Source organism: Gallinula chloropus (genome assembly GCF_964237585.1).
Source record: "Gallinula chloropus genome assembly, chromosome: 4".
Lineage (NCBI taxonomy): Eukaryota > Metazoa > Chordata > Aves > Gruiformes > Rallidae > Gallinula > Gallinula chloropus.
Window position 1 is genome coordinate 6,447,518 of NC_140088.1, and position 15,578 is coordinate 6,463,095.

General features: G+C 39.5%; 1 protein-coding gene across 1 annotated transcript in view; it reads right to left on the reverse strand.

Annotated features, from left to right (window-relative positions):
- The window catches only part of MIPOL1 (mirror-image polydactyly 1), a gene marked incomplete at its 5' end in the record, with an annotated part of 160,080 nt that overhangs the window by 13,670 nt on the left and 130,832 nt on the right, over positions 1-15,578 (reverse strand). The window contains 1 exon segment of the mRNA XM_084264226.1: positions 6,223-6,453. Coding sequence (XP_084120352.1) covers positions 6,223-6,453 — 231 coding nt within the window.

Below are 15,578 nucleotides of genomic sequence, written 5' to 3' on the forward strand. Positions count from 1 at the left end.
GATATGATGTGATTGTTACTGCATTTTGTGTTTTAGACTTTCTCATGTTCCTATTCATGTCCTGCATGCCAAAGAAACTTTGTATCAGCTCTGCTGCGCTCCATAGAATTCTTTGGGGTATGTGGTAGTTTTGCGTGTCTGGGAATCTTCCATCTGGCTAGTGTGCGTTTCCTAAACACCATAAAACCCCGCCTGCGGAGATTGTGGATCTCTTATGGGCCCCATGGAGCTTATAATCTGCTTTTAATCATTGCAAGAGGCAGCCAACACATCAGTCCTCATCAAACAGGTTTTTTCCATGTTGAATCTCCTTGAATAACTTTCGATGCAGCTTTGAAAGCCCAGAACTATCGCCAGCCTTCATGGGCACCTTACCCTGCTATGAGACCTGTCTTCCTCGGCTCCCCATTTCCTTCTGTACAAACTTGGATAACCATTGACTTCTGTGGCTTGCTAGGGCAAGTGAAACATTCTTAGTGCTTTGCCCTCACTCGCTCGTCTTTTCAATGTACCCACCGGCATCTGTCTCTAAACTACAGGTCGCATCCTTAACTGGGACAAATTAATGCAACTCAGTGCGCCAGAGCTAAGCCAATTTGCAGTAACTAAGAAACTAGCTCTACATCTACATTCTTCAACGAGTCACCAGAACTTCCATTACATTTCAAAATGCCAGCAACAATTAAATTATTCCCTATATGATATTAAAAGATTACCAACTATTCAATCCCGGCAGAACTTCCCAGCAGCAGGCAGCATGGTGGTTTTCATTAAAAGCAAAATCACTTTTGACATCTGCTAAATTATTTACTGACACAAATCAGTGAAACTATTAATATCTATGAAGCTGTATTCCTAGCCGCCAGTAGTTAATGTGTTGATTTGACATTCACTAGAATACAGTTTTGCACATTAAAAAAAAAAAAAAAGCAGTCTGGTTTTAATAGGGAAGTCTGAACATCTACATGTAACATCTCAATAAAGTAAGAAAGACATTAAATTGCATTTATTGTTTTGAAAGATGAAAATTAAAGAAACGTATCCCTAACATTTTAAATAAAGCCAGTCCAGCTATCTGACATTTGGTGGTTCCTCCAAAACAAATAGCTTTAAGTCCCAGTGAATGTAAAACTTGTTTCTTTTGTGCAGTGCTTTTGCCTGCAATTTCTAATTAACTAGCTCCATTCTTATCTACAAGGAGAGACTGAAAGCATACAAGCCGCGATGTATACTTCAACTAAATATATGTAGGTATCATTTTAAAAGGGAGATAACTAGTCAACAACACTTAGATGTTGCAAAGAGGCTCAATTAGTATAATAATTCAGAAATCTTGCTTTTATCCTGTTCCCTGCGTAGCTGTGCTGTACTGAATACAATCTGCACACTAAAGATACCATGTTTGCAGTTAAAAATCTCCAGAGACTTTAGACCCATACATAAAGATACTTATTTCGCTCTTTTCTGAGACACTGACCTGTATCCTCATTTAAAAATGAACACATCTTTATGTTATTAAATCTTTGTTTTGATCTATTAGTATTCACCAAAGTGCCATTTTATACAACCCCACACTGAATAGGCAAGGCTGGAGGTAACCATCTGCAGCTTTAGAGTCTGCGTTTGAATTGATGAAAAGAGCTTTGTGTTTTCATTGCCAAGTTTGATTCTTCCAGTCATTAGACATTCCCCTCAGATCGCATCAATGAAGCGGACTCTCTTACACCCATGTGTTAAATTCTCTTCTCCTCATGGTTTCCTTTGCCAGCTATACTCCAGAAAGACTACTGGGTCTTAGCCACATTCTTCTCACAGCTGTGCTAAAAAAGAGCATCAGAGCGTCGTCCCAAAATCCATATGTGTATCTGGTCAGTCCCCTGTAGGAGGGTCACCTCACATTGTGGTGTGATTATTCAAATATTCATTCTCGTTCTTGAACCGCGCTGCTTGGATCATTCTGGGAAAGATTAGACCCTCCAGCCAGCACTGGAGAGCGTCTTCGACGTTGATGTGAAACACGCACTGTTCCTGTACTCAGAAGGCAGATTAGTTTTACTTGCAGAAGAGGGGGGGACCCTAACCATTTAATAAATGCTTGCTACTTATTTCTTTCCCTTCTTGCATTCTTTTTAACTGTGTCAAATGCCAGTAAGAACCGTTTGCTTTTGTTGTGTCACCAACCGACTTATGTGTCAGCATCAGCTAAAGGAACAAAACTACGTGAGCAACTGCGAAAGCAGAGAGAGTGTGTTCAGAAATGCTGGAGGGAAATCCAGGACTACTCAAAAAAAAGGGTGTGTTCCTGTAACAATGAAAGTTAGGCAGCCAAAAAAAGTCACGCCTTAAGAGGTAAAGCAAATGTCATTAGGGGTAGTATTTCTTTCATGAGAGATTGTAATTTCTTTTGATAAAGCTATCTGCTTATTAAGAAGATTGCTTAGTTTTCTTTTGTGTTCAATCCACTGAAGTATTTTGTCCAAATCTGCAACTCTCCTGACTTCCTCCTTAAAAGGATCAAAAATCAAAATAAAAGGTGTCTTTAATAAGCAGTTAAGGACAAATATACTGAGACTTTCTGTTTCACATCACTCATATATTTGTTTTGTTCACAGTAAGATCTACCCTGAAAACATAAACAAGTAGAGTATTTCTCCCAATGTATGCGTATTTTCATAGGCATAATGTATATTTTAGGATTGCACCACAACTTTGGGGGTTTGAGGTGACTTTTAGATGCTTACACAGAAATTCTACATGTGCACCCTCCGCTGCCACCTCATGCAGCCTTTGAGTGTGCAAGTGTGACTGCTCACACATAGAGCCCTGTGCTTTACCGAGCTGGAATCATTAAACTGTGAGAAAAAAATAGAAGCCCTGAACAGGCAAGCTGCATTAAAATTCACTCCAGCTGCAAATCTGTTGCAGAAAAATAGAACATTTCCTGGAAAAAACATCAAAAGTGGCCTCAACCTTTACTGATAATTGGCTAATATTGATTCGGTATTACATTATAACCTCCTCTGATCTCACTGACATCAGTAGCCACTCCTCAATCCCAGAGGTTCCAGCAGGAAGGACAGTTTTAAAATGCCTTGCTTCCTCTGCTGGCAGAGGCATTAATTAATTCACAGTCTTTTCCAAACACCTTCTCCAGGTCAGCCCCATTTCCCTGCTGGGGCTGCACCAGCTGGCTCCTGGCTTCTCAGGCAGGACAAACTTGCAGGGGGCCTGTGGCATCGAGCCAGCGCTCCTGGTGGATTCTGCGCCTCTGTCCTAATTCTTTGTTTGTAACCACGAATGAGAAACATTAATTAAATATAGAAAATAACAGTCGCAGCCATTCTACACATCACAGGTTAAAAATGTTGACTGTCATCATTTCCTATTGCGCAGATTGTTCCTATTGAATAGGTATGTACTGGGTTACGTGTGAGCATACATGTATTTATTTACACACACCGCGCAGTGAAAAAGCCTATTTGCTTTGTAAGCTAGAATAGCACCCTCTTAAAAAGTCTAATGCCTATCTTGTTAACACTCCAAAATCAAACCAGATTTCAAAAAAAAAATGCTGCTAAATCTGCGTGGTCACTCTGAGAGCATCTGCATTTTCTGCTTCACACCAACACCCCTGCTTAGGATGGCAAATTGTCTTCGCAGGCAAGTGCACACAGTTGCAATTTGTATCTCACACTGCAGTGAGCCTGTGCGAGATTTCACCCTACTTCAGAATAAACACAATTTTACTACGTCTAAGTTCTCTATAAGCAGATTCCACTATATCCCCCTTCTGGCTCACAGCTGCTGTTTCACGTGGGATAGGATCCAGAAATTTTTTAGATGCTTTTGTGTCCTGACGGAAAACACAGGACCACTATTCTGACTCGGATCTCACACTTAGAAAGCAACAATTGCAGGTGAGTACACAAATGTCTGCCACGATGGCCACGCCGTGGAGAAATTGCATCTCTCTTTCAAGCTCTGTCTATGACGCTGAATGAGAACACTGAAGTTTTAAAGAAGATTAAAAAATTCTTTCATTTTGCTGCAAAACAGATTAGCAAAGGCATAGCGAACACCAGAAAATTATGGGGAATAAAGATACAAAATACATCCTCTCTCCACGTTATTTTAATTACTCTAATTATGTTCTTTCTTAATGAAGCTCAGAATTATTTTCCTCTTCTTATTTTTAAACAATTGCTACATTGTTTTACTGAATAATGCTGCACAACTACTTTACATTGGTGCTAAGAATACTCCTATGTCAGAATTCAATTTTACTTGAGCGTTTAAAAGAAGTCAAGAAAACAGATGTTTTAGAGCCCTATTTAGGCTATGGATCATAGCATCACATTTTAAATTACAAAAAGCATCCTCTTAAGACAGTGCTAATAATTAACACTACTGTAATTAATACCAACAAGGCTTTCTGTTGACAGGTTTATAAATTGTCAGTTCCTTTTTGAAATGTAGAACATCCTACACCTTCAAAATAAAAAGCTAAGCTAACAAATGAGCTGCTGCCTAATTGCCAAACACTGATTTGTATGAAGCGGTTGAGGTTACAAAGAAATTGGGAATTCTCAGCCCGGTTTCCCTGCTGATGCCTACGAACTGTCTGTGTAGCTCTCCCAGAGGTGTCAGAGGAATCTCTATAGTGTCACACAAGGGTTCTTAGCTCAAAGTAAACACACTTTCCACAAACTCAGCTGCTTAATCTGTTTGCAGGTTGAATTATAAGATGGGGGTGGATGACTCCGGGTGCTGGGAAGACGCACAGAGCATTTCCACAGTTTCTTGGTAAAAAGGGCATGCTATTGTCATCAAAAGACTTCACCCAATTGTTTAATTTTGCTATAGGCTCAGTGGTCTGATCTTAGCAATAATGAAAACTAACCTGACCAAAATTTTCCCAAGTAGCTGAGCATGTTAAATTGTGTAGATTCTTTTCACTATAGCAGGGCACCACCACTTTAATTCAGGTTGTGGCTGCACTTCTGCTCTAGCCACCCTGGTTACATGGGGTTAAACAAGTTCGTAAATGTTTATAAATAAAACTAAACACCTTAACAGCTTCAAACAATGTCCAGAAATGTTTAGCCAATACTCTAACATTTTTTGTAGGTTTACTGTCATCAAGCACGCACCTGCTTAAGTTTCAAATATATATAAGTGTTCAGAATAAAGATTTTAATGATTCTCAAACAACCACCGGAGGTTTTAAAGAGAGGAATAAAAATATTTATTTTCATATATATATATATATATATCCCCCTATATTTTATGTAGTTGCAAATAAAAATATAAACCTACAGTTTCTTTGTTTTTAATAGTTGAACTCAACATGTGCTTCTTTTTTTATAAACTAGAATAACTTTTTTTTAGTTCCTTACAATACATTATAAGCCAGTTTCTGGCTACTCTGGAAACTAGCTGTTAACATTAAAGTTGAAGACAAATAAGGACTAGCAGAAATAATTGCATCAGTTCAGCATCGACCACCTTGGAAGAGTGTGAGAGTATTTTGCAGCTGATTAATTTAATGCAGAGATGAGAAGTGCAGGACTGTGAAGAGGCTCTGCCGACACGTTTGCTTATGTCCCAGCAATCAGACTTTAAAGGCTTGTGTGACAGTAATTAACAAATCACGACAATAAGAACTTGCAGTAGAGATGGAACTTCAGGTTTGGGAGTTCAGTAACCTTTTAACAGGGAATCTTACAATGGGAAAGAGAATACAATCCCCATTCACCGACTAGGACACTTCCTGTTGGTCTCAGTGAGATTCTGAAGCCATCCCTAAATAACCCCATCAGCACTTACCATGGCATGAAACCTGACACATTCATAACAGACCAAAAATGAGAATATTCTACCATGCAATTATAAAGGCAAAAACTGTTGCCATAGGATTGCTATGGGGTAACAAGACACTGAGAACCGTTCATAGGAGATGGAAACATTTTTTCTGTGCCTCACACGTGTGGAAAGCAGTTTCCATCACAGTAATGACAGGCACATTAACTTGCATAGTACTATAAGACTTAAAGCAATCGGCTCCACACCAAGCAATGAGCTGAATGGTCAACAAGAAAGGAGTAATTTTAAAGGAACTTTTCTAAGTAGCACCACACTGATTCATAGACAAAATACCAGAAGAGATGATGGTTTATTTGGTTTTCAACTGCAGCTTTTCTTGAAAGAAGGCAAGTGACTTACTTCTGAACTTTTTCATTGGCCTCCCGTGAAGCCTCCAGGGCTGTGTGGAGCTTCAGCTCTGTGTCCTTTTGCTCTGACCGTGCTTGCTGCAGCTGAGCTGCCAGATCTTCAACCTGGCGATAGGTAAGGGTCACAGTATCCTCTCTGCCTTGCAGCCCACCTTCAGAAGTACCAAAAGGACAGTTAAGCTGGTCCTTCAGACTCATTCCTTCAGGAAAACATTTGCATAAGCTGGGAAAACAAAATCACACATGTTATTATTAAAGCTTCAGCGCAAGGCTGAGCAGCAACAACGCTACACTCAGTCGAATTAATACTTTTAATACAATCCTATATGGATCTGCATTCACTAATCCAATGCCTACACAAATTTTGTGTCAAAAGTGACAGAGAACAAGAACATTACATTTCCTCAAGGCTCTTCTGGAAGTATGTAACAGCTATCAGAATTTTAAAAAGTAAAAAAAAATGATTCAACAAAACCTTAAAAGGCAGTATTTTTCAGCTGTAGCATCTTTCTGATCACGTCAGCTGCAGCCAAAAGTTGTTGGAGAGATTTACATGAAGTTGAATTAATCAGTGTAAGTCACTAACATGTTATTAACTTGTGTTACACAAGACTGTCTTTTAGCAAGCAGACTCACCAGCTAGAGGGGGTTGATTTGCAAACTTGCAGATTTTTCACTATATTGAAAGGAAAAAGAAAGCTGCAGTGCAAAAATTAAAATAGTGCTATCAGCAGGATTACATGGAAACATGAAATACTTGCACCTGCTAACCATTTCTGAAGGTCTTTGGTCAATTTTGTTTGTGAAAGGAAATTGAAAATATTTATTGATGCTGTTTTAAATAAGCTAGTAACACCCACACCTTAATATACTGTTTCTTCAGTAGCTTCTCTATAGTAGACAGAGAGAGGTTATCTGCCAGCATCAGGATTTTATCATGGGATACTTCAGTATCTATCGTGTTCTCCATCATAATTTCTAGCAAAGTCCCTTCTGACCCACTGTTTTGGCTTCACTCAGGTAAAAAGTAAACATGTTTATAATCTATTTCACACCCAAGTGCCATGGATGGATATTCAACCTGTTCAGTTTTATACATTATTTTGGGGTAGATTCGTAGAAGTAACAAACCACAGAACACAAAAAAGACACTAATTCATTGTACAAACCAGAATATCTTACTGCATGCTTTGCACTTATGTGCCAAAAAGTTCTGGAGAAATGAAAAAGGGATCAGAAATTAAAAATGAAATTGAATAGGGTCTTAAGGCGATAGATTCATGAAGTTAAGAGACATAAATATGCCTGGATCAGCTAACATTAGCTATGGGAAATAAGCAAAAAGAAGGATATTGGACAGGTGACCTATAAATAATGAGAAGAAATTGAAAAAAGGAGAATAAAGAAGAGGATGGTGCATCAGGTAGAAAATCCTCCATGAAGCCTGTTGACTGTGGAATTATTTCGCAAGGAATCAGTAGGTAGACAGCTGCTTGAGTTATTAAGGTGCAATGGTAGAAATCACATTAATAGCTGATTACTGTGGAGGGAGTCTGCACAGGCAAGCTCTCTGTGGAATTAGCAGTGATTGCTTCCCACCTCTTAGCCATAATTCATTGGTGAGTTTTACCCCAGTGGAAAATGACACTGGAAGTAGAAGAAATTAATGGAAGTCATCTATAACAAAAGTGATGGCAACATAACATAATGGACAGTGGTTTTAGATAAATAACTGAAATAATTTCAAACAACTTTGTGAATGTCAGAAGCCATTGGTGTACTGATCGATATGACTTGGGACCATCCCTCTGCCTGATGACCATGCAAATACCAAACATTATTTTAGTGTGGATTTCTACTAGCAGTGCAGACTGATAACAATGCTCAAGACACGTTGTGCATGACAGCTGCTAGCATGCAGTAGCATATTTTCTCCCTTTCCAGTTTATTCAGGTGTTTGTATGGAAAACACTCTTCATTCCGACAGCCCATAAAGGAAAAAACATATACAAACTAAAAAATAATATACATGGACAAGCAAAATGTGGATGAACTAATAGAAATCCAGAAGCTAAAAGGTCAGACTGTGATATGTCATTATGCCTACTTCTTGGGGTTGTCTGAAAATAATGTGAAGAACCTTTTAAATTAAATGAAGACATATTGAAAATATAAATATTTATAAAGGGGCATTAAAATCCCTAGAACAGACTCATTAAAAATAAAATTACTTCAACAGTTGCACATAAAATTTACTGACTGAAGATCCACTATGACTGCACATTGATCACCATGGAAAAATACAAAGGTATGCAAATAATGCTAAAGGCAGGTTACCAAAATACCACTGCTGCCTGCTTCTTAAACACCTGGCATAAGATTAAAAGAAGAAAAAAAGACAGATGAGAAGCTAAATTGTTCAGTGAATATATAGGCCCCTGCATAAAAAAATAATAATAAAGATGATAGTCTAAATATTCTAATTTGTTCACACCAGCTGAGAGACTTTTTTTCTTCCCCAGAACATATGAAAAATAGACTAATTTTTAAAAATTCTAAAATACCATCCCTGTGTGGCTACAACTGGAGTCCTCAAAGACTGGCCATGAGCAATATAGTATGCAATGCACTATTACATGTTTTAACTCATAATGACTGTATCTGAGTCATCAATAGATTCTGACACGTGTATGTTTTGTAGCCGGTGCAATATCTGCAGATAAAGGCACTGTGGTTGACAGATCTTTTTAACTTTTTTGTTTTCAAAAGCATGCCATTGCCAGATTTCCACCAAGATTTGCTTTGCTAAAATACTTTTATTTAGTCCTTTTTATATACTTGCTAATTTGAAATGCCTTCTTTAATTTCCTGAAGATTATTTCCCCAAAGAATATTGATGCCATGAATAAAAAAGTAAATGGAAGTTGTAGGCTCGAAGAATGGGTCACAGAAGCACTGGAACAGGTGGTTGGTTTGAGAAACACCCATGATCCTTACAGTAAGCCTTTTGCATTACTATGGCAGCATGGCCCCTCTCTTCCTTCAGCTTGGGCCTGGGAGCTTCAATGGCGCACCTTAACTGAGTCCAGCAAGAAAAGTGCCATGTGATGATGTTGCCTAGGCAGCTCCTGCAGATAGCAAGAGGTTTCCTAAGCCCCACAAGTCAGAGCAGCTTCAAGCCTGCTAAGATGTTTCACCAGTTCTAACTGTTCCCAGAGGGACTGGACTGTGGCTGAAAATCAACTGCATGAAGTGCTGCTCTTACAACATTTCTGTCCTCACCAGGCATACTTTTGCTGCAAGGTGGGAAATAATTTTCCACCTGAAGCAATTAATGAAGAACAGAAAGAAACCATCCACATAAAGGAGGAAAAAAAATTTCCCAGCCAAACCCAATCATTTCCTATCCGTTCTAAACAAATCTGATGTTCCTAAAGGCATGTAGGCTGACCTTGTATTTCACCAGAAATGTTTCTGACACTCAAATTCTGGAGACCTCCCAGACCTGAGCCTGCACTCAGGATGGCTTTGAAGAAGGTCCGTACGTACCGCTGAGTGCACTCAAGGGCCAGGCAGCATCGATACCTTGAAAATACTACCTCAGAGATGCTCTTAGGAAACACTGCAGTAAGATAATATTAAAGATAAGCCCATAAGACCTAGAAGGACTTTGACATTTTGCTGTAAAGGGGAGGATATAAAATGGTCAAGTTTGCCTTACATGTGAGTCAGAAGCCTGACAGCTGGTAGACTGGTAACTAGATGGCATTGCCCTACCATAGACAAATATTTTACTAGCCCTTCTTTTCTCTGCAATTACATGAGTTAAAAGGACTCCATTTTCCTCTGCATCTCTCACTAATCTAACCGAAGGCAGTGGCTGCGTAAGACTCTCTGGCGCACGGGCCATGATGTAACAGTGCTGCATGTTTGCATATGCAGAGCATGTTCTTGTCCATGGTGTACCCATGCATTCTTAGTCTAGGGTGAGCTTGGGCACCTCTTTATTTTATATTCTCTCGCCACATGCAATGATGACCACTTGTTGAACAGAACCCACCATTGATTTTCTTTTCTATGGTAGTTGGTGATTTAACCTCAGAATTTTACAGGACAACATGCTGACAGGCTAGTGCTGACACACATCCCTACAGTCCAAACTCAACTGCATGTGAATGTGGGTCCATTAGGAGCCATTGGATGAGTTTCAGCCTTCTCTCCTGAAACAATTTAGAAAAACCTGTGACCTCTACAAGGGTCCAAGCAGCCTGGACACTAGATGATTCAAGCACAGGTTCACTATTAAAGCTTGAACATCCATCTCAGAACTTCTGTTTTCCAACACCACTGGTCATTCCTCACATTCACCACACCATCAAGTGGTCCAGGATCCCATCCCCAGCCACCCCCTCCTCCCCCCCCAATAGTTTCTGGATTAATAAAGTTTAAACATACATGATACTGATGAGAAGGAAACATTTTTGAGATTTCTGCAGCTGTGGTACTATCCTCTTCAGCTAGATCCACACACCATTAATATCTTTTAACTAAGAAATGCACCTGAATTTCCTGAGCACAAGATGCACCTAATGCTGGAGCCTCTGTTATCTCTAATTGATTAATTAGAGTCTGGAAGATCATAAATTAGCATTAGCTTTTTTTCACACGTACACCAAATGTTAGATCTAGTGCATCTGAGTTTACAGGCAAGACTACTGTAGATTTTATGCTTTAATCCTCAGCATTACTTGATACATGTTAACATTAATTACACATCTTCACGGTTCCACAATGTATCTGTGTTAATTGCAAGACACAGATTCACAGGCTCTCAAATTTCTTCCACGAATTAGGGGACTGTCTTTTCAACACAACAGAAACTATTGTGATTACACGTTGTTCCTAGAATCGAGCTTGCCATAAAATGTTCCTGTTATGTTCTGACAGGGAATTGGCTGTATTAACATATTCTAGTGTAAGCGATCACACAGTGCAACTATCCAGCCTCAAAAGCTTGCGTCTCACTAAGTAAAATTAATCTGAAATTTAAAAAAATAATTTTATTTTGTACAGTGTTTGTCATGCTAGAAGTTACAAGAAAGAATTTTGCTATCTTGTATCTATTCTTTATTGCCAATTCATATGCTTTGGCCATTCTTAAATATTTGCCAATGGCTTTAGTTAACAAAATAACTTTAACTTAGTATTTGTAATACTGTAGTTATTCCCTACAGTAATGGATTGTTTAGGTAACACTGCAAATACAGAGGGAACCTTATCTATTAATCGAAGACAGAACACTAGCATCGAGTCATCAAAAGTGACCTCAGTATTTGAATACAAAAGATGTTTAAGACGGTGCCAGCAGCTCCATTTTTCACTGTGTATCAGAAATCCCCCGGCCACTCTCCTTGGGAAGCATGAGCAGATCCCAGCTTGGCTCTGCGGCAGGCAGGGAGGAGGGGTGCAGCCGGCTGAAAGACAAGAGGTAATTTCACCTTCCTGGTTCCCGGGGCTGAACTGGCAGCCCCTGTGCCTCTCTGCTGGCTGCTGGAGGCCACTGGGTTGACATGGATCACTGAAGGGGTGTGTACGTGGGTGGTGTAGAGCCAGCGACTCTGGCTTCGGGCCAGCAGGGAAATTGCCTATGTCAGGGATTTGCAGAAACACAAACTTGGTGGAAGAGAGACGGAGGAGCTTGTCCTAAAGGTCACAGCAGTTTGTTTTTTTATACTTTGAGTATGTTTTTTTGACAACATTGATTTTAAGAACAGTGTGCCTTTTTCCTCAAAGCCGAACTCAAAATTAAGGTTTTTTATTGATCCTTGCCAACAGCTTCATTCTGAACACTGTCTCTTGCATGGAAACCTGGGTGTTAATGGCATAAATGAACATCAGGCCTCCTGAGCAGGCATTTTGATCAGCCCCCACAGCTCCACACACCTACCTACCAACCTAGTCTGGACTGCAACCCCTTTGGCTCCAGCAGACTTGACAGCACACAGTAAACTGCTGGATTGAACCTTTACTCTCCAAAATGCCAACCATGGAAATCTTCCCTGATGATAAAGAAATCAAACATTCAAGAGTTGGTCCTTTCTGCTGGGAGCCTCAAACGATGTCTCCTCTCACCACAGTTTGAATTCAGATTTGCCTGCATAAATCTAATAGAAATTTCTTTACTGGAAATTGTGCATAAAGTTTAGGCTAATTTGGTTTGTGCCTTTAGCTTCCTTTGTAGCTTCTCACTGTTAAGGATAATGGCTTCTGGCTTCTATTTTGGATGAGTGACCTACACACAGAATATTAGCTTTGAAATGAACAAAATCCCGCTGCAAAAAGTAGAAATACTAGTGAACCACCTATTGTATTAGGTAAACAGCAATGATTCTGATGAAGCAAATAAGAATCCTGACCCTGAAAACTGAAACGGTCTGTGAAGCGTCCACTCAGTGCAAAGGGATACTTCATATATATATATCCATATAGAATAAATATGATTGATAGCACCGGTATATGTCAAAATGCAGGCATCAGAATCACCTGAAAACAAACTCAATGTAATGATTATATGCTGTTGACTTTTATTTTTGTCTCCAGGGAATAGTGTTTACTTTGCTTTAAAATTTATATGAGTCACTTTGTTATGTGCCTTTTTTTAATTAGTCTGAAGGAAACAGTCATTTGAGAAAGAGAGCGGAAATCAATTCTGATTCGATACTGATAGCTACTGTGCGATGTAAACTGTGTGTTCTTTCTAATTAAATGTAAACATGTGCCGTTCTAAAGTCCAGCAGTGATGACAACAACTACTAGAAAGGATTGCTTAAGCCCTGGTCAACTGATTCTTGTGAACCTTTTGTTCATACCGTAGGTAGCTTGTGCAATCTGTCGCAGGGTGAACGCCAGTTGTAACTGACTTTATTTTAGGTCATCTTCAGAGAAAAGACTTGACAAGAATGCGGAGCGCTCTGTAATACCTCCAGTTACCCATTAACTATGTCCTTCTGATAGCTAATCAATAGCATTGCATGGAGCCAAACACACTGCACTGAACTGCCCCTCTTCCAAAAGACAAGTCTTGGTAAATATTTAATGGCAGTAAAGGTGTTTTGACTCTTATCAATCTGATATGTTAAAGAACTCTTGAAAGAAACTTTATCTTGGTTCTCTCTGCATAAATAATTTGTTCAGTTACAATTTTAGTCTTATGTAAAAGCACTTAATTTAATGATCTAATGCTTTTAAATCAAGGCTTTGGACAGAGAAAATGTAGTTTCGACCCACATGCCACAAAATAAAGAAAAATCAAAGTTTATTTCCTTGATAAAATGCCAACTAGAAATATACATCAAGGAACCCAGCCTTTTATACTGTAGTAGTAAATACTGCACCAGACTCGCTCAAAACCTGTTATACAAGTGCACATTTGAGATTTTCTTACAAGGCTTCAGTTTCTGTAAAATTCTGAGCCCTCCCTCATATCAAGATGGTGTAAGGTTTTCAGCCTCTTTTCCCAGGGGAAAAAAAAAAAAACAAACCATGACTCTAAAATTGTTACACTAAGATCCAGAGGCTTTTTGTTCCCATATTATGAATATTCTCATCTTCAAGTGGGCATATTCTCAGTTAATGAGCTATACTCATTTTCCATGTTATATTGTTCTGAGCAAAACAGCTCGTCTAGATTGCTTTTACCCTGATCTTTTAACATTTAGCACATGTACCCATCTGATACTGCCAGGTAGGATCCAAATGTCTCCTTAGAGACTCGGAGAGGCTTACTCGCTGCCTTGGTGCTAATGTCACAGGATAGAGGCGTCTCCTGACCTCCTCCCCTAGTACAATATTCCAGCCTTCTCTGCATGATCCAACGTCAGTATGAACATAAGTAATTTGAAGAAACTGATTCAGCAGTGGATCCAAGATTTTTCTTGGAAAATAATCTGGGAATAAAACACTGATAGTGTTTCAGTTTCCAAAATATGAATCACTGTAAATATCTTCCCAGAAGTATTCTTTCTCTGCTCACTGCTGCCTGCTCCCCCCCTCCACCCCTCCCCAGTGTTTAAATGTCCTCTGTAGTGCTCTTGATACCATTCAATAGATTTATAAAATATAAAGAATTCCCAAACACTGGCACAGATAAACTGAACAGCCTGGAGTTTCCAAATCTCTAGTAACTGGCTCTGATGAAAACATGATTGATTAAAATCATAAAGGCATATAAATCAATCAAGTAGTAAAGAGCGTGGCACCATTCAGGATTGACGAGCTGAAGAATGCCTGTTACTAACAACCTCAGAAAATATCTCGTATTTAATACAATATTATCTTTATAAACCAGACATGTTCATGAATTTTATGGCTGTCCTCATTTGCTATTGTGATCATTTGGCTTATCTCCCCCACTGAACCAGAAGAGCAAGAGATGAAGCTGTCTTGGACCCAGGGATGGAAGCCAGCCCTGCCTTCCAGCATGGCCAGGAACATCCAGCTGAGTAGATGGAAGAGAAGAGTCTCTCCAGGAGAAGGCAATTAAAAGAAATACAAAGAATAGAAACGTGTTTCAAAGATGGAATAACCAAATACATATGGAATTTGGGAGAGGGATGATCTCATGGATGAGCTGAGTAGCCCTTAAGCTAGAAACCCTCAGTGTGACTGACCGGGGAAGGGGATTCACACAGGGCTCTCTTCTCTCACCTCTCCCTTCTTGCTGAATGATTCAGCTGGTTAAAAATCTTTAAACTACTTAAAAAAATCCCAACTATTCAATTTTTAAAAATTCGAGGATATTTTCTCCCTGCTGCAGGAAATAAAACAAGAGTATTTGAACTGTTTCATCTCCTTTTTCTCAAAGGTGTTACCAAAAAGTATGAAGCAACTCTGACCAAAGGCAAATAGGGAGTCCTGTGCTCTGGCACGTGCCCAGCTGTGGTCATCAATGTGCCAGGAAGAGAGGTACACTGATCAACCTGTGAATGTGCCTTGCTTTCTTGGTGCTGTGCACAGCAACACGTGCCACTGAAGCAGCAGTTGAGTTGTTAGGAGGACTACATGGTGCTGCAGCCTGAAAACCTTCCTCCAGACTGGTATGGAGACCTGTGATGTCTACTTTAAAGCTATCATGGCTTCTCCCATAAAAAAATGCAATTGGTTTGGGGAGTGCTATGCAGGCATACACTGAGGAAGCCACCTCCTGAACGACACAATGGCAACGTATGGCTACTCAGTAATCTATGCCTTACGTAGCTTGCTCCTGCCAAACCCCTTCTTCCTATAAATCATACAGCTCCTTGGACAGTTAAGCACTATGAAACAAGGCAGGGAAAATGATGGCTTAAA